Raw genomic sequence first — 20,769 nt, 5'->3', positions numbered from 1 at the left:
CACAGAATTACTATCCATAGAGATACTGTGGAATATTTTGGGTCATTTAAGATTTTTACTTCATTTGATTCTACATTTTCTTTCATGTATATTGCCAGTCCTCCTCCAACATGACCTGTTCTGTCCATCTGATATATTTTGTACCCTGGTATGACTGTGTCCCATTGATTGTCCTCATACCACCAAGGTTCTTTGATGCCCATTATATCGATACTCTCCTTTAATACAAGGCACTCTAGTTCACCCATCTCCTTATTTAGACTTCTAGCGTTTATGTATAAGCATATTAAAATTTGTCAGTATTCTTGTGACTATTTCTTTTAATTTCCATTTAACTAGCTTCCTCATTTTTGCTATGTCTACACTGAAACAAAACTTCAAAATGGCCATGCAAAGAGCCATTTCAAAGATTACTAATGAGGCTCTGAAATACATATTCAGTGCCTCATGAGCATGCCACAAGCAGCGGCTCTATGAAATTGCCACATGGCTCATCCAGACAGGTCCTTTTCGAAAGGACCCCGCCAACTTCAAAATCCCCCATCTGCTGATAGGAATAAGGGGATTTTGAAGTTGGCAGGGTCCTTTCGAAAAGGACCCCTGTCTGGACGAGCCGTGTGGCAGTGAAACGCAGCAATTTCGAAGAGCCGCAGCTGGCTGCATGCTAATGAAGCTCTGAATGTGCATGTCAGCGTCTCATTACTAATCTTCAAAATGGCCATTTGCATAGTCATTTCAAAGTTTTGTTTCAGTGTAGACACGGCCTTTGTGTAGTTGTCCCTTTTGAAGTTAATTGTTCTATGGCAGACTTCTTTTGTATTTCCTCCTTTCTTCCCCACCCCCCCATCCCCCGATGTTATTTTTAATTCTATTGTGATTGCTATGATTGAATTGTTCGGCTATATTCACCTCTTGGACCAGATTCTGTGCTCCACTTAGGAGTAAATCCAGAATTGTCTTTCTGCTTGTGGGTGCCAGGACAAACTGCTCCAAAAAGCAGTCACTAATTGTGTCTAGAAATTTTATCACTGCATTCCATATAGGTGACATACCAAAACAATATGGAGTTAATCGAAATCCCCCATTATTACTGAGGATTTTTTTTTGATAACCCTTCTGATCTTCCTTAGCATTTCATAGTCACCATCAGGAGGGTTGGCAGTACGTTCCTAATGCTATACCCTTATTATGTAACATCGAATTTCTGTTTATAGAGATTAAACTGGTTCAGTTTAATTCATTTGATATTTTTGCTATATGTGAGTCTTTCTTTCACATATGGTGCCACTCACCCACCAGTGTATCCCATTTATTTTCTTTGTTTTCTCAATCTTCTGTTGTGCTTATTATATCAATATCTTCATTTAGTACCAGGCAATAAGGTTCACCCATCACTGTATTTGGACTTCTAGCATTTGTATACAAACTCTTGTAAAACTGTGCTGTGCCACACCTGTTGGCTTCCTTCCCCACCCCATCCTGCCCCATCTGCTTAGTTTAAAAACTCCTCTACCACTTTTATATTTCAGCAGTATAGTTCTGTTTTGGTTTAGGCAGTATACTTCCTATATAGGCTTCTGTTTTCCTCAAAAGTTCCCCCAACACCTCAGCACCATTGTCTTGTCCATACAGTGAGATTCTTCAGTTCTATCTGTCTGGCTCTGTTCATGAAACTGGAAACATTTGAAAGAATACTACCATGGAAATTCTGGACCATAATTCATTGCCTCAATTTTGCCTCCGGGGCCTCTCTCCTACCTTTCCCTGTCCTATTACTGCCTATACCTACCACAACAACTGGCTCCTTGCCAGCACTACACATACGTCTATCTAGAGATCTCAGGAGGTCCATAATACTCATGTATGCAAGAAATTCACCATCCAGTTCTGTCAATCGTCACAGAATCAACTATGCTGTAATATTTTGCTTCCTTCATGTTGTACAGGTAAAATTTAAATATATGAGATTGCAGAAAGAGTATTTTTTCATGTTCTGGTGATTAACTTGATTGAGCTTGTGCATCTAATAGAAAGTTAATTTAAGCAAAGCTACTTTTTTATAGAGCATATGCGTATTGGGCAGAGGCTGAGCAGACAGCTGGAATTACTCCACTTACTGTAGGTAGGCAGTGTGTGTATGGAGGCAAATTTTTAGCAGTGAATATGCATGAAACTGCTTAATTTTTCATCTACATATGGAATATTTGCACATTCCCAAATAAATGAATATCCCCTTTCAATGGTGCTATGTACATCTCTGCCCAATTTTTCCTGTTAAGACCCTACTTTCAGTTACTTGTAATTTGGGTGTGTCTAAACTTCCCACTTAGGTTGACCTATGGTAAGTTAATATACATTCACCACAGTTAATTATTGCAACAATTCATGTCCACCATCCTGCAGCAATTCATCCCACCATTACTGCAGCGATTCATGTCGTGCTGTCCTTCTACTGTTGTTGCACATCCTCTCCAGGAGCTCTTCCAATGACTTAAAAGAGGAAGTGTGGGGAACTGATAGCCAAGCCCACTCAGCTCACAGCCTGAAACCTGGCAGTCTCTCAGGCTCTCAGCTGTCCTTCAGGAGCAGGGCAGCTACCTGGGATCCTGACAGGGCGTGCTGTGCTTAGAGCATCAGTGGCTTCAAGGCTTCGAGTGGTAGTAGTAATGGTGGTTCCTTGATGTAGAAGCCCGAAGTTGGGAGCCAGATAGGAAAAGCCTGGCTCTGAGTGGGGACCCTGGGCAGCATGCAGCAGTCCAGGGCTACGTCTACACGTGCACCCAACTTCGAAATAGCTTATTTCGATGTTGCGACATCGAAATAGGCTATTTCGATGAATAACGTCTACACGTCCTCCAGGGCTGGCAACGTCGATGTTCAACTTCGACGTTGCTCAGCCCAACATCGAAATAGGCACAGCGAGGGAACGTCTACACGGCAAAGTAGCACACATCGAAATAAGGGAGCCAGGCACAGCTGCAGACAGGGTCACAGGGCGGACTCAACAGCAAGTCGCTCCCTTAAAGGGCCCCTCCCAGACACACTTTCATTAAACAGTGCAAGATACACAGAGCCAACAACTAGTTGCAGACCCTGTATATGCAGCACGGACCCCCAGCTGCAGCAGCAGCAGCCAGAAGCCCTGGGCTAAGGGCTGCTGCCCACGGTGACCACAGAGCCCCGCAAGGGCTGGAGAGAGAGTATCTCTCAACCCCCCAGCTGATGGCCGCCATGGAGGACCCCGCTATTTCGATGTTGCGGGACGCGGATCGTCTACACGTCCCTACTTCGATGTTGAACGTCGAAGTAGGGCGCTATTCCCATCCGCTCATGGGGTTAGCGACTTCGACGTCTCGCCGCCTAACGTCGATTTCAACTTCGAAATAGCGCCCAACACGTGTAGACGTGACGGGCGCTATTTCGAAGTTACTGCCGCTACTTCGAAGTAGCGTGCACGTGTAGACGCAGCCCAGGTGGGAAGGGGCTGGGAGCACAGCAGGCAGCCCAGGTGGAAGCAGGTAGCTTGGACAACAGTTTGGAGAGTACAGGGTTCAGAGTGGAAAGTCCTGGAAGCAACTGGGTGAGACCACTGTCCAATGGGAGGAAGGTGGGCTCTGGTGGGAGCACCCATCTATCCCCGCATGACAGCCTAAGCTGTGTGCTGTTTCCTATCAGTTTCATGGCTCCAGCTTGGGCTCATGAACTTGACAAGTAAGATAGTCAACAACTGATGTGGGTAACTCAGTGTCTGCACAGGTGCTGTGTTGCCCTAACTCCACTGATGTGAGCCCTACACATCTTGTGGAGGTAGAGTTGTTATGCTGGAATAAGAGGGCACTTACATCAGTAGAAACCAGTTTGCAATGTGTGCACTGAAGTAATTAAGTTGGTATATATGCTAATTTATATTAAGCTACATCCATAGAGGAAAACTTCCTGAAACTTTAAGTACATGGCTTGGAATTTTCTACGCTAGATGTCTTTCTCATGTTAAATTGTTCTGGATAATTTCATCCAAAATACTCCGCTATTTCTGAGAATAAAGTTAGGGGCATTTTGTTGTTGTTGTTGTTTTGCTGATGTTTTAAAAATATCTGGTGTTTTTTTTTTTTTCTTCAGAAAGCTTCAGTGCCCCCATCTTTTGGATTGGGTTGAAATTTGGCAGTGTGGGATGGCCCGTGTGTTAGATATGTGCCTTTTGCCCGCCACCTAAAAAACTACCCAGATTTGGCTAAGTTACAAGTCATGGGGGGGAAAATCACATGTGCTTAGAGAGTTGGTAGACCTTTGCACCTAAAGTCCTTGAAGATTCTGTGCACCATGAACATGCTCTGATTGAAGTGGGACAAAATAAAGTATCGGTCTGGGTTCTCCTACTGCCGTCATGCTGCTGTTCTCCATCCCCCTCAAAAACAAAAAAACAAAAACAAAAAAAACCCTCCTGAGCCACTGGAGGAAGTATCGTGGACAGTGAGGCACTTCAGAGAGCCAAACTGAACTACAATGACGCAGCTGAAGAACCTGAGCCAGAAAGGCCTTTTGAGCGTGAAGACTTCGTCCCCAGGCTGGAGTAGGGAGCAGTGCTGCAGAGCTCCTTCCCTGGTAGCAGAGAGAGACGTTGCATTTTGTGCTTGGTCTTGCCATGACGGCTGGGGACTGGACTTTATGATCTCTTGAGGCTCCTCTCAGTTCTGGTACCTTGTGAGCTTCCAGAATATATCCCATTCATTTCATAACTTCATAAAATATTATCCAGATAGAGCAGTCCAGGCAACTTATTGTTGCAGGAATAAAATACATTTTATATGCTTACACAAAATATGAATTCATGGTCCTTTTCTGTATTTTAACAGAAGCTCAAAGTGAAAAAGCTAGCTCATCCGGTCTACCTACCCAAGTATCTCAGCCATCAACTTCTAGATATGAACCAAACATGCCAACTAGTAATTACACTGGCATACATATCCCACCTGGTGCACATGCTCCAGCCAACACGCCAGCTGAAGTACCTCATAGCACAGGTATGTTGCATTTACATCCAAGAACTCCGATTAATTTTACTGAGAGGTAATTTGTCATTCTAGTAAATTCTTTCCTATCCTGCAGCCATGGGATCATGAGGTTTCTGGATATTCAAATATTCTGGATAATAGAGAGCTAGCAGTGCATAGCACTAGAGAAAAAACAATATTAAATATTAAGAAATAAAAATGTATGCAGAGTACTTTATATACCAACAATAGTAGTATTGCACACTGTAAACTCATAGGTTGGGTCTACACTATAGAGGTGTGTTGACAGAAGTTACTGTCATGGCATACTTCCTGACAGAACCTCTGTTGGCAGAATGCGTCCACACCTAATAGAGGCTCCCTGTTGATGCCCTCTGTCGACAGAGCGGCCAGAGTGGCCAGCCCTCTGTCGACAGAGCGGCCAGAGTGGCCAGCCCTCTGTCGACAGAACAACGAACCAGAAGCTCTGCAGACAGGGCTGCCCAGTAAACCAGAAGCCCCCTCTGTCGACAGAGGGCCCCCTGAAGTGTCTACACTACTTTTTTGTGGACAGAATCTGTAAACAGCAGCATTGTGCCTCATATAGGAGCGGTTGAACTCTCCCAAGAAAACTGCTGCGTACTGTTGACAGTTTCTTGACAGAACACATTTGTCATGTGTACGCCCCATATGAACTCTGTAGTGTAGATGCAGCCAAACTGTATCTACTGTATTTATATGTATTTACTCTCACTGTACTGTACTTACGGAAAATGTAACTAAAATTTACTTACGATTAAAATGCTGGTTATTTGAGAGTTCTGGATAATAGAATGCCAGATATGAAAGACTTTACAGTAATCTCCTTTCTGGTTATATGTAAAGTATAAAAAGGCTGCAGTGTTATATATGTGTTAAAATAGAAGCAACTTTTATAGTGAGTTCTTCATAAATTACCACTATAATCCCCATGTGTTTTGGACATTGCAGTCTTTCTGGAGCTTTTCACTTGTTGGGCTGAAATTTTCTGTGATTGGTCTCTATCTGAAAGTTCTGGCACTTTTTCACTGTTGAAAACTTGGCAAAATCTTTCTGGTCTTTGACTGCAGGGGATATGTCAAGAATTTACTTTTCCTACTATTAACCAATATCTGTGGAGAAGTTGATGAAAAGTATGCATGCTATGGGCAAGTGGCAGTCAAAAATCTGACTAAAAGGCTAAGTGTAAAGAAAAGTCTAGGAAATATATGGCTCATATATTAGAATGATTTAAATCACTGTACATCCTAAGCTGAAATACCAAGCTTAATTTTCGTGACCTGATATAGAAGAAATAGGAGGGGGTCAGAAGTATACAACAGAAATCATTAGAAACATAGGAAGACTTCCATGTGACAATAAATTTAAGACTGAAAAGATATTTAGTTTAGAGGAGAAAGAAATTGGGACATGATAAAGGTACATACCAACTAATGAATATGGTACAGAAGGTGAACTGGGCACTCCCACTTGCGATTTCTTATGATGCAAGATTAAGACGACCTTTGATAGAATTAAAAAGCAATACATGTATAACTGATTAAAGGAAATACTGTTAACATTATGCATAATTAAACTGTGGCAGCACATTGCCACAAGATGTCAAAAAGATATTTATTTGCAGACTAACACAGCTACTTCTCTGAGACTAGTTACCATAGAATAAACATTAGAATATTCTAATGTTTCTTTGGAGCTTTGCAATTCTATATGAATACCTCCGCTGATGCCCTGGTTTATTTACTAGCTCTCATCTTCAAATCCCTCCCTTCAGATACATTTTTTCCTACATTTTGTGACTGTATCCTGTGGAGTCCCTCAGCCCTTCTGCTCTTCCAATAATGTTATGCTTACTGCTCTATTCACTGAATAACAGCTTTCAAACTGGCAAGAGTGTCAACTTCCCTTAGCTGCCCCATAGGCAAGGAGCCTGCCAGCCCTGGGAGGCCCTGCTGGAGACAGGATTTTCAGGTTTGCTGCGCTCCCTGCGGCAGATGGGGCTCTACTGGCCAGCAGGGTACCTTCTGCGGAGAGGGGAGCTTATAAGGCCTCTGGGGTTGGAAGACTCCCTGCCACACAACCTAGCAGCACCAAGAGTCCTGTCTCCAGCTGTAGTACCCAGGACTGCTGCTGCAGAGTGGAGAGCCTGCCAGCTCCAAGATCCTGCACACAAGTTACGGGTCTGTTTGTTGGTAGGCTCCCTTCCATGGTGTGATGAGCCTGCCAGTCCCTATAACTCTAGCTCTGCAGCCTGGCTCCTGCCAGAGCTTTGAACCCTTAAATATTTCCAAGGTCTATTTTTTTGGTGCAAAAGTTTTGCAAAATCTATAAAAGATTTAGTGACACATCTCAGTACACTGAATTGTCATTTTTAAATGAAAGTGTGTTTCATTTAAATGGGATGGAATTTTTCTAATATATCCTAAACAGATACTGTATATACCGGAGGTTGTCAACCAGAACTTCTCTTTATAGATAGGCCACTACCCTTTCCTCATTCATATTATTCTTTAAAGACCAACCTGTGCTTTGATGCCTATAACTAATTTTAATAGGATGATTATATTAGATGGTCTCGTACGTTGTGACACAAGGCAACCTAATGTTTACCTCTCTGTCTAGTGCCACGTTTCTTGCTCAGTTGTAATCTGTTTCCATAATAGTGACATCTTTCTCAATAGTTTCCTTATGTCATCTAGTCCTCTTTTTTCCATCTTAGACTAAGCAGTATCCAGTCAAGTGCCTGCCAGATGCCCAAATGACTTAACTTCCTTTCTCATTGTCTACATCGTCTGTAACAAGTCAGTGGTTGATTACTTTATCCCATCGGTGCACATGAAGTATTCCCTACAAGTATTCTGATAGAAAAAGCAAAGTTCCCTGTTGGGCCCTGTTTAGCGTTTGATTAGTTTCGGAAGCATATAACTATGTGAGTAACACAATGACATGGTATAACATTATCTTAATTCTTCTGTGAAGCTCTTTATTTTTCCATGTATTTATTAAAAAGCTCCTCTTGCCTTCCTAGGTCTTGCTTCCACCACTAATTTTCTTTGGTAAGCAAACCCTTACTCAATTAATTATGTCAGGCTAAAGAAGTAATCTACACAATATCTTTTTGGTCTAAAGTCTGCCTGCATGTCACACAAATGTTTTATCTGTGACTATTTGGATTCTGTTCGGAAGCATACTGCAGACCATTTTTCTGGACAATGAAGTAACGTTATTCTTTTGCTAAAATTATATTAGAACAATTACTGTCTCATCCTCACTAGCGTTAAGCATTTCAGCAGTAGTCTTACCTTAATCAGGTCTTTTGTCATTTTTTATCTGTTTAATTTCTTTCTCTGCTTTTACTTGTCAATTTTCTACCAGTGAAATGTTTAGTTGCTCTTTGAGGGTCCCAGTGGGTGCTCCACCTTTAGGTGTGTCAGCACCACTGTGCCCACTGGCCAAAGATTTGTGTGTAGCAGTGTCCTGACCCCCACCTCCTTGGCTGCCCACATGCTCAGGGCAGAGGTACAAGACACATGTGGCACTTACTGTGCATGTGCGGGCAGCCAATTCCTCAGTTCTTCTCCGATCATTGCCAGCTTTGATCGCAAGAGCAGTCCCTCCCTCAGTCACCTGAAAAAAAAATCAGAACAAGTTATCTTTAAATAACTAAATACAACAAGACAAGAAGACAACAAGGGAGAGCCATGAGTGTGGCCTCTCCTAAGTGGCTCCAGCCATCTTCAGCAGCTCCCCTTCATAGTGCAGCCAGTCTCATCAGTTTCACCCATGCCCAGCTCTCCAGGTTTTTAAAAGTGCTCCACTTGTGACCTGTCTATTTCAGTTTCTGAGGGCCCCTCTCTGCATCCTATGTCTGGGTCAGCACCACAATACAGAAGGCTGCCCCCACTGTAGGAAATTGACAAAACAGTTCAGGAGAGCGAGGCAACAGCAGCTCCATATCTGGAAGATGAAGCAGGCTCTCACACCTACGCACCACAATGACTCCCTACTCAGGCATAGCCCACAGGGGGCTGAGATTGTTGATGGGGCTTTGACTGTGACAAGCCCTGAAGACAAGGGGGAAGTCCCCTGGAGCGAAGAAGCAGTCTCACACTTCCTTGAGGTCTGTCTCCTTGGTGGTAAGATTGACCAGCTACAAGCACTGCACTCCTGCCCTCCCTGCTTTTAAGGGGGCAGCCTCAAGTGTTTTGCTGAAAAGGTGACAAAAAGAGAGAGCTGACCCCTCCTCAAACAAGATGGTGTGGCTCTTTCATACAGCCACCGTCCCGGCACCACAGAACAAGCTCATGCTCCATCACTTACCCTCCTCCCCTCTACTTCAGATTCCTTCTTTGGCTTCCAAATCAGAGAAGAACTGAGGAACCAGCTGCCTGCACACGTGCAGTAAGTACCACAGGTGTCTCATGACTGTGCCCTGTGCATGTGGGCAGCCCCTGCTGGGTGAGGGGGAAGGGAATGCGAACGTCACTGCTACACACAAATGTTTGGCCAGTGGGCACAGTGGCGCTGATGCACCTAAAGGTGGCACACCCACAGGGACAGCATCTCAAAGAACTCCAGTTACCACACAGGGTGAGTAGCGTCTCCTTCACCTTCTTCACCTCCATTAATAAAAACTGTCTCTTGTTGGTTGGGTAGTTCATTAAAATGTTTTTCCTTTCGTTCCTTTTGTTCTACTTTCATTGTTCGCTGTCTTTCATATTTTATATTACTGTAGCTCTGGAGCCATGATGACAATTGCTTACACATTTGACCCAGTTTCTTAGCATCATCTCTCACAAAGTCTTCTTTGTCTTCTCCTCCTTTTTTTTGTTAAGCCATTCTCTTACTTTTCTGATGTAACTTCTTTATCTCTTTATCTGTTTCTACAGCAGGTCTTTGAAGCATGAATTGTTCTTCTGGTTGGGACACCCTGTGCTTGCCTCTTTTTTAAAATTTGTCTTTCCTTGTTTGGTTTCCCTGTTGATCCTCTTAGTTCAAGTGAAGTTGCATCTTACTAGTAATCATCTTTACAACTAGTCCGTTGTTCCTCCATAGCCTCATTCATTACCTGCAGTTGTTCAGATTAATTGGAAAGGTGGATTTTAAACTGCTTCCTAATTCCCAGGTCAGACACTTTCTTCACATCAAATACTATCTCACTTTTTTGGAAGCTTGTCTTTTCATCTTTTTTTTTCCCCCCTGACTGTCCCAGTGATGCGGAAGTTGATGCTTCCTTTCTCAGGATTTAAAAAAAAAAAAAATCTTGTATTCTACAGTAATCTTGTCTGCCATCTGTTCGGGCAACACAATCCATTTGTTTCTTAGCAATTCCATCATTTGACTTCCATGTTAGTTTGTGTTTCCTGAGATCATAGAAGAGTGCCCCATGAATAGCACAAGTTATACATGCTGTACATCTCTGTGAATCTTTCACCATTTTCTATTTGCCCCTTAGTTCCATGTTTATGGAATGTTCATATCCAACATTGTCATTACCAACTAGGGCACTTATGTCACCCATAACCAATACAGGGGGTCCTCGCTATAAGCCCAGGTTACATTCCTAAATGGTGAACTTACAGTGAAACAACTTATAAAGGAGAATTAATATCCATAAGGAATAATGTAATTAGCTTGAGATACATTCCCCACACATACAGTCCCCACACATGTAGTACATATAATGTAACCATAACCCACAAAAAGCAATAGTGTAAATAGAAATAGAAACAAATAAATCAGATAGAAAAAGATAAGCCGGCTCCCTGCAGCTCCTTCCGGGGCCCCTGTACTATAGCACCTGCCGCCCCATCGCTCCAAAGCTCCACTGTGTCCCTGGCTTTTGGTCCTTCAGCCCTAAACGACGTAAGTGCGGAGTAGTGGAACTTAAAATGGATCTGTTTTCCTCAATTACTTAATGACGTATATGCTAAACAACTGAAAGTGAAGTGACTTGTAACAAGGACCCCCTCTACTACATCATAAGCATAAGGCTTGCTTACTACGTCTCACAACTTATTATAGAGTAATAAGAGGTTATCTGCATGTGTGGGGAGCAAGTTGGATTCACTGAGAACTATATCTCAGGGGGCTGAGAAATGTTTGTGGTAGAGAAGTTCTGTCTCTTACTGAGAGGACAAAATTCTGGAGTGAAAAGTGTATTTTCAAAGGAGCACAATCCCAGATTTTAAAAAAAAATCCCTTTCATGGTGTCACCATTGTGTGGAACAACTTTCTCTGATTCTCATCATGTCTCAATATTTAACTCTTCTTCTTGTCATGAAATTCTTAACTGTCTCCAAGAATAAATAAATATTTCTCTTCTCTCTTGCCTTTTCCTAATTCCTTGTACTAATGTTCTCTAAAACTCTGAATCTGGTGACATCTGTTCTCATTGGACCTTTTTTTTTTTACACCAACTTTTCCTTACCTGTGGATATTACTTGTATGAAATATTGTACTGAAATAGCAGTTCGTTAATGTCTTCATGCAGAGTGCTATATAGAAATATTTAAACATTCATAGTCTCTAATTAGTTTTAAAATTGCATTATAAGTGTTTCTGGAATTTTCCTACATTTTCTTTGTCTCAGTTATTTACAAGAAAGGCCTCATTTTGGATTGTTAGCACGGTAAGTAATGTAATTAAATTTCCCGTTAGCTTGTTTTTAGAGTCTATAATTAAAAGTAACACTGTTATTTCCCTGATTTGCAGGTGTAACAAGTGATCCCATTCAGCCCACTCCACAGAATATCCCAGCTGTAGATTCTTCTCTTTACAATGCTCCATCTGCAGGTAAGGCAGTGGCTTTATGACTTGCTTTGCACAAAAAAGAAGAAAAAGCAATAAATTTTCAATATTTACTAATAAAGAGTATTGCTTTTTGGGGCAGGGACTTTCTTTCTTTATTTGTATGTATCACCTAGCACATCATGAGTGCTATTGATATGAAAACAGTTTTAAAACTGTTATTAATAGACTGAAATATAAACCTTGGCTATAACCTCATTTAACCCCTAGCTAACCATAGTATGATCTGTATGTAGAATAATGTTTTCTGATAAGCACAGGTGCTGCAGAAAGTAGAGTTGGTGATTAGATAGGAAATATCATAAAAACATAAAACTGGATGGGACCTCAAGAGGTCATGAAATCCAGTCCCTGCGTTCATGACAAGAACAAGCACCATCTATGCCATCCCTGACAAGTGTTTTTCTAACTTGCTCTTAAATATCCCCAGTGATGGAGATTCCAAAACCTCTATAGGCAATTTATTCCAGTGCTTAACCACCCAAACCTAAACTTTCCTGGCTGCAATTAGAACCCATTGCTACTTGTCCTGTCATCAGAAGATAGGAATATTTTTTCTCCCTCCTCCTTCTAGTAGTCTTTTAGGTTCTGGAAAGTTATCATGCCCCCTTTCAGTCTTCTCTTTTCCAGTGTAAACAAACCCAGTTCTTTTAATCTTCCCTCATAAGTCATGTTTTCCTTTAATCATTTTTATTGCTTTTTTCTGAACCTTCTCCAAATTGTTCATCTTTTTCCTGAAATGCAGTGCCCGGATCTAGACACAATACTCCAATTGAGGCCTAATCAGTCCAAAGTGAGCAGAATTACTTCTAGTGTGTTCCTTACAACACTTCTGTTAATGGATCTCAGAATGTTTGCTTTTTTTCCCCCCAACAGTGTCACGCTGCAGACTCGTTTAGCTTGTGGTCCACTATGATGCCTAAATCCCTCTCTGCAGTACTCTCTCCTAGACAATCATTTTCCATGCGTGAAACTGATTGTTCCCTCCTAAGTGGAATATTTTGCATTTGTCCATATTAAATTTCATCCTCTTTACCTCAGAGCAAATCTCCAGTTTGTCCACATCATTTTGAATTATAATCGTATCCTCCAAAGCACTTGAACCCTTCCCAGCTTGGTATCATCGGCAAAGGTGTTGAACAAATGAGCTATTATTGTGGTAGAGACTCTGCTTCAGATGAGATTTTAGAACCATCAAGTTCAGTTAACATAAAGATTCTGGTGATATGAATGACTGGTGATAAATTCCATGCTGGCTAATCACTGAATATTCCACCTATCTAAGAGGGCCCCTACAAATCAATTCAAGTTGTTATTCACCTCCTTCCTAGAATAGTAATATTAAAATACATTTCTATAGTGGATATGCTGCAGAATACCTATCTGTAATTACTGATCACTTAGTTAAAGTTTGCTTCAAATGCACAATATGTTTATATATATTGCTGTTGTCTGGTGGTGGTGTTAGTATTTCTCTGTTCATAAGCTAATTGTTCTTTCATATATATGAATTAACCTTAGCAAGAAACTATAGTCTGAAAAAGGAATGGTCTGACTAGAAGCCAGAATCCTCCTTAATTCTAATCCTAGCACTAACAGTCCACTGAATGAGTCCATTAACTTTTCTGCCAGTTTTCTTCCATCTTCAGAAATAAGGTATAATATTGTATTGCTGTGTAAAAGTTAACTAGTGTTTCTGTGTGGCTAGCATAATTATGTTAAATGTGGGGAAAATGGATTTTTGATATTATAACTCAGTAAACGGAAAGACCTAATTAGAGATTGTATGGTACATTATTAAATGAAATACATTTTTATGGCATATTAAAAGAATACTCTCTGAGTCTGCTCTTTGAGTATAATTAGACTTTGGTTTTTGTCAGTAAATGTCAGAAATATCAGTATACAAACTGACAAATACTTTCATCAGTAATAAAAATTTACAGGTAAGCAAAGTTTTAAAAAATGCTGTTTGGGAACTTATTAGATTTGCTTTAAGAATACTTTGTGTATTTTGTTGTAATGTTGACAATTTTTGTTTTAACCATATTAAAGCTTTAATAGGATATTGGTGTCTACTAACATTAAAATGTATTATTTGATTCCCACATTAATTTCCCAGATGAGGGAAAACTTAAATTGGCAAAAGTAAAAAAGTCTTTAAAATAAGCATTTTTGATCTTATGCATCAAAACTACTTTAAAAATCAAATTGTGCCAAGCCTAAGTGTTACGAATTAAAATTCATTTGCTGGAATTTCGTATTTCAGACTAATGTGAGCACATTATTGCACGAGGATATGACATAAACAATGCCATTTTGATGTGTTTTAAAAACAAATTTCAGTCATAGGAAATGTCGCCAAATATTGCAGATGAGTAGGAGTTACTTAATAAATTCATCTTCCATGTTTTCACAGAGCATAAAAGGCATACCTCTTAATTCTGAGTAACATATAATGTAGTCTTTCTAGTGACAGTTGCTCCTATTGTTGAATACATAAACATGGCACTCTGGTTAAAACATGTCTGTCTGTCCCCTATTATCTCTGAGAACCTGAGGTCAAATGCTGAATTAGGATGAACGTAAAACAGGAATTTGAGTCTCTGTGAAATCCCATACATGTGATGCTGTTCAGAATGATAGAAAACATCTGTTAAAGAAATGTTTAATGCTAAGTTAATAGTAGGCATTGCAGATCAAATCGATCCATCCTCATTTGGGTATTCTCATGCCCCCTTTTCAAATCATCTCAATATGGTATTCATCCTCCCATGGAATAAGGAGTAACCCTACCACATGGATGGGATCTGCAACAGTGCTCTGGGCCTTCTGGCTCTATTTTCTTCAGTAGCAGCATGCCCTGTATGTAGACCAGGAAATCTGTTGAGTGATTATGACTTTCACAGGTAGCTTGTTAAGCTTATGTTGTTACAGCTGATGAGCTTTCAGTGTTACCAGGTATCTTCAGAATCTGTGGTCAGACATTCCAGCACCATGAGCGCATAGACTGAGGCTCCTGCCCTAGCTTACTCTCCAGAATTGCCTAAGAAGAGCACATGCTACACACACAGTCCATAGGGAACTGCATTCCAGCCTTCAAGGAACAAGAGTTAGCTTAGCCTTCATTTTGCCTCTGCTTCCCTTGGCTTCCTGTTGAAATTCATGCTCTGACAAAGTGATCTGTCACACAAGCAGATCTTAATGAATACTATGATGGCAGCAAATGCAGATATCACGTTAGTTCAGCTTTCTGGGGTGGGGTGAGAAGGGCTAGGTCTGTTTTAGTGGGGATAAGCTAAATAGAAACAAAAAGGGAAGGAAAATTAGGAGGGTTAGGTGGGGAGTGAGACTGAGGTGAAAGGACTGTAAGGCAGAGGGAGAGGGTTGCTACAAACAGCTAGTCAGCACAGAGTGGAGTTGCTTTGGTTGCTTCTGTGCCACCTAGCCAGAGTGTTTTGTCTGGCTCCTCCCTGTAGTTTGGAGGAAGTGAGTTTCAACGTTTTCAGTAATGGCAACAGTGGAAATCTTACAGCAGCACAGCTGAACCAATGCAGCTGCACCACTATGAACAGTCTTATGCAGTTGCTTTAAGCTGACAGACCAGAGCACTTTCATCAGTTTAATTACACCAGCCCCAACAAGGAGCTGCAGCTGGTGGGAGAAGTTTTCTTGCCAAAGATAGCATCATCCACACCACCATTTAAATCATTGTAGCTTATGTTTCTTGGTGTGGCTTTTTCACACTCAGAGCAACATAAGTTTTACTGACATAAGTGCTAGTGTAGACATAGCTAAGGTTTGCAGTCTGAAAGTTCTGTCTCCTGTAGTCAAGCATCCTCAAGCTAGTTGACAGTTTCATGGTACAAATATACTAATAGTTTTAATTACTATTACTGTTTTGATTTTCTGTAGGCTTCATCTAAGGCCTTCCTATTCACACTGTGCAGTTTTCATTAAAATTACAGTAGCCATTGAAATTAAATGGTAAATTGGATATTGTGTAAAATATCGAATTTCTTTTTAAACTGCTTTTCTTTCTCACCGTGATTTTTTTACTGCTCCTCAGAATGGCCTGTAATTTCTGCATCATGTTCCTAATTGCTAAGCTGAAAGAAAGAAGCTAGCTCGTGAAAGTTAGCTTTGGATTGCAAATGACTATCACATTTCAGTAATGAATATAGCTACATACTAATATTATTTTTGGATTAACACAGAGACTGGTTTGTTTCAGGAGTGGAATGTCATAACTTTTCCCATGTCTCAATATTTTTCTTCCCTTTAAATTATATATGTTGAAATTAATTAGCTACTAATGACCAGGCTAGCTAAATGGCAGCTTTGAAATAACTATAAATATTGTAGTTCTCCACAGCATTTCAAGTAAATTATTAAAGTATCTCATGAAAATTACAGTTGGCTATTTTCTATACTCTTTTGCATTGTGAGATGCTGACTTTAATAGCAGCTGGTGAGTTAACACGGCTACCCCTCTGAGATTATCTGTAGCTTCACCAAAAAAACAAGCGGTCATGTTTCTTTCTTCCCCGCTCCCTGCTACATATATTTCCTATAATCTCATTTTAACTACAAAATCTGAAGAAGTGGATCTTACCCATAAAAGTTCATTACCTGATAAATAAAATTGTGAGACTTTAAGGTGCTACAAGACTGCTTGTTTTTAAATAGGAGCTGAAGCTGCTTGGCATCTAATCGGATGAGGCCCTTACTGGGTAAACTTTGGTATATAAATTAAAATTGCTAGAGACTGTTCCTAAAATGTTGATATGGTATCTGAACAAGGCACCTTAAAAAATAAGGCTTCCTGCCAACAAAATATTAATAGAGCTGGTGCTGCAAAAATAAGATTAGATTGGTTAATTTAGGCTTCGTTCCAGTAAATTTGTTGAATACTGAAATGATTCCGTGTCTATTTCCAAAGAATGATTTTCTAGTTTCCTTTGACTTTATGAAGCATAAAAGTGTCTAGGGGAACTTGTTCTTTAATTTTCAGACGTGGTGGTATTGAGCTCAACAGGTTTGACTCAGTGAAAAGTCACGTAAGCAAGGAAATATGGACACATGTATACCTAACGTTTGTATGAGCACATTTTTTTAAAAGATGTAAACTGGCTCACATGATTCTCCAGTAAGCCATAAAATACACTGTCATCATATAGTAATCTTACCGGTTTGACAGGTGCTGCTGCCAGAATAGTCAACAGGTATTCTATCACAGGCTTTATATTGTTAAGATGACAGTAAGGGCAGGTGTGGAGCATGTTTTCATTTTGGATAAAATTAAACTTCAAGAGCTTCTTTCCTGGTCACATATTTATTTTGGAATGTTGCTTGTTTCACTAACATGCTTTTGCTCGTGAATGTTAATAAAAATAAATGTTTATGCATTGTACAACGGTAGTCATTATCGTCTGCATTTGTTTATTTTGCATATGCTAACTTCCCAAAAGAATCTCATTTCTAATTTGCTTGGATTGGCTGATATATATTTAGTCCATCTACAGTTATATAGATAAATAATTATTTAAGTTAATCATCTGACCAATCATTGGTAATTATTCTTCCAGGACATATGAATCAGATTCAAATAAAGTTTAAACTGAAGTAAAAATATTAAAACAAGCAGTGTCCTTTAAAAATTGTGTGTGGATTAACAATTAACACAAAAATATTTACAGTACATTTCTTTAAACAGAATATAGCATCCATAAAATGTATTTTCCTGGAGAAATGGAGTAATAACTAATAATACCTAGTTCCTATTAAAAAAATTAGCAAAGGCATTTAGTTTTTAATATTTCCCATCTTTCCATATTTTATGTGCCCAAAGTCAGCTGCCAGAAAGTGGGGAAAACATTTGAGGAAATGTAATGGGTACTAGAAACATTTCTTGATGAATGAAGAACTGAGATTATAAAGTAAATGTCCACATAATATCCATTACACAGTTCATGAGTTTCGGAAAAAGAGATCTTGCTGAACAGAACTGTACAGGATAAAAGTAATAAAAATATGTTTATATCCAATTTAGACTCTCAAAGAATTAAGTATATAATGTCTAAGTTTAAACAGATTTTCTGTTACTAATACCCTCATTATATAAAAAATGAATGCTAAATAAATATTCATTTTAAATAGTAAAATATTATGATCTGTGACTATTGGGGGTTATGGGAGACCCAACCTAATTAAATTCATGTTATAACCTCGAGTATAAACAAATGGTTTATAAACAAGTTTTCTGTCAAATATGCCAGACTAGGTCTTTAAGGGCCACCATTTTTCACCTGAGTCGCAGCAGGATTTTTTACAAGGTGAAATACACTAAGTCTGTATACAGGTTTCAGAATCTGGTCCTAAATTATTAGGGTTACATGGGCTATAACTTCCATTTATTTGGTTAAGTCCTCATCGCAGTGCATTTAAGCACAGTACTGAGCTATTGACATGCTCAAGTGTTCTGCTGAATCAGGGATTGTGCCTCCAACATTTCTATGAAATGCACGAGTGTGTGTGTGTGTGTTTGCAAAGTCTGTGCAGCTCAATGTTTGGGTTTGTTACAAAACAACTTTTGGCTGGTTTGTCAGAATTACAAAAATAGGCGAATTAAGAGCAGTCTAGTTTCCTCTAATTACATGAAATTGAAAAAATTGTAGATGTGTTGATAGCCTGTTCCTCTAGGGGTGAAAGTAGAAATGTAGTATGTGTGCAACTATCTCAATAGTCAATGTTTCTGTGTCGGGAAGTATTACACAGATAGTGAGAGAATGGCTTCAGCCCTGAGTGCTCAGAGTAAAGCAATTACACAATAAACACAAAAAGCACTGCCCTTGTTTCATGAAGGTTGTAACACGATTACAGTTAACATATTAGAGTTTGAAAGCTCTTCTGAGCTACGTCAAATAAAGGGCAGATCTTTCTCAGAGGTAATGATTTACTGATAAAAAGCACTGGATCTCATACATGTGTTTTGTAGGTCCACATATGGTGTGAGGATGACACTAAGGAAAATGAAGTTGTACATAAAGTGAACTTTAAAATAATGGAATAGGACTAGCACTTCCTCTGTGCTCATTGTTGATATAAACAGGTTGCTTCAAACATTTTAAATATTATACTTGATCACAGATGAAACACTGAATATTCTCTTATTTTTACTTTTAAATTATCCTGTTTTTGCAGGGGAAATCCGTTTGACCCCAGAGGACTTTGCCAGAGCTCAGAAATATTGCAAATATGCTGGCAGTGCTTTGCAGTATGAAGATGTGAGCACTGCTGTGCAGAATCTACAGAAGGCCTTGAAGTTACTGACTACAGGCAGAGAATGACATCTTTGTCAAACAGATTTTCTGTTGCCTAAGGAACTAACAGTCCATTGCTTTACCTTCAGCCTATCGGGGAACACATTTAAATGAAAGCTCTCAGTTCCATTGACCATGACAATGAAATCTGTGTCTCAGTGACCGATCCCTGATATAGCACTAATCAGCAACCTCAGACAGTTTTTATTTTCCACACAGTGGAACTGGAAACATATGGGTGCAGTGATGTGATCAAGATGTTGGCAATGTACTCCGAACACTGTTAAGTAGTTACGGTTAATGCTACAATATTTAGAATATTTAAGGAAAAGCATGGAATCTCTGCTATTATGGGAAAAAACAAAGTCACGTGCTCTACTTCCGTTGGGTCTGAATTTATCACTGTTAATACAATTTAAAAATTAAAAATGGCTTTAGTACTGGAAATAAAGATTTGGGTTTTTCTGCTGAAATTTAGATAGGTCATGAAATGACCTGAATGTGTATTCAGAAAGTACTTTAAAAAAAAAAAAAAAGGTTCTTAATTCAAATAGTGTTAGGGTATTATCAGAGACCAAGTTGAAGGTATAGGAGGTTTGAAAAGAGTACTGAGATTGAATTGGTAGATTATTGCATAGGAACATCCGTCTCTTGAAGCTTTGGGTAGAAATATTTAGATGCCACACACACATGTGCATGTGTGTGTGAATGAGCTGCTAATTGGTTTTGGTAAAAGTTTCTTACTCATTTTGCATGGACAATATTAATTTTATATTAAGGATGGTTAAAAAAAGATACTAATGTTAAGCAGAGATTAATCCAAAGCATACATCCTACCGCTGTGAATTTTAAGGATGTTTGCATTTAGATTTGTTTTTGCAGCTGTCCCATTTCTTTCACCAACCAAATGTCCCCTCAACCAAATGCCTGGACTTTGACACCTTCATAGACTCTCTTTAGATCCAGACTTTACAGGTCAGGTTCATCTGTAGTATTAGTGTGAAAGAGCTGGTATACTCCCTCACCTGCTTGCTTTTTGTGGAGACCTTGGAGATTTTAGAATTGGTTACAATATTGTGGAATTTAAACTCTGAATTCTTTATAAGCATTGTCCTGGGAATTGTGGGTCTATTGATTGTTAAAGCTGCATCCATGCTGTATAAAAACAAATGAATAAAAGATTCTTAAATTACTAAGACAACCTTAAATGAGTATATTATAGTCTGTTGATTTGTATAATACAGCTCTGAATACCAGTGAAACTTAGGTTGTGTCCACACTATGAGATACATTCAAATTGAAGGCAGTTAGCTCGACATTATCCCATAATTAATTGTAAATACCATTAGCTCAATTTAGGGAGCACTAATATCAATATAACATCATTGAAACCAGCTGAGTGTAGCATCAAGTTTGAATTTAAAAGTTCGAATAAAGGCCAATGTGGAAGCATCACGTCTTAAAATGAAATTAATTAACCTGCAGAGGTGTCCCGTATGTATCCCACAATGCCCCACAGTGCTCTGCTCTGACTGCTTCCATCTGTGCTGCTCTCCAGAGCCGTGTCTACACGAGCACGCTACTTCGAAGTAGCGGCACTAACTTCG

The 20,769-nt window shown here is 39.6% G+C and overlaps 1 protein-coding gene across 2 annotated transcripts in view; it reads left to right on the top strand.

Annotated features, from left to right (window-relative positions):
- Window positions 1-20,364, top strand: part of VTA1 (vesicle trafficking 1) — an 84,954-nt gene extending 64,590 nt beyond the window's left edge. The window contains exons 6-8 of one of the 2 annotated variants that reach the window (XM_074990459.1): window positions 4,854-5,021; window positions 11,745-11,825; window positions 19,044-20,364. In XM_074990459.1, the coding sequence (XP_074846560.1) occupies window positions 4,854-5,021; window positions 11,745-11,825; window positions 19,044-19,189 (395 nt within the window). In that variant the 3' untranslated portion in view covers window positions 19,190-20,364. The remainder of the gene's footprint in view (window positions 1-4,853; window positions 5,022-11,744; window positions 11,826-19,043) is intronic. The other variant, XM_074990460.1, reaches the window with a different exon arrangement.
- Window positions 20,365-20,769: the final 405 nt, after the last annotated feature.

Source organism: Carettochelys insculpta, chromosome 3 (assembly GCF_033958435.1).
Source record: "Carettochelys insculpta isolate YL-2023 chromosome 3, ASM3395843v1, whole genome shotgun sequence".
In the NCBI taxonomy this organism is placed as follows: Eukaryota; Metazoa; Chordata; order Testudines; family Carettochelyidae; genus Carettochelys; species Carettochelys insculpta.
The sequence above is the reverse complement of the archived record's forward strand: the minus strand, read 5'-3'. Positions and strand labels throughout refer to the sequence as shown.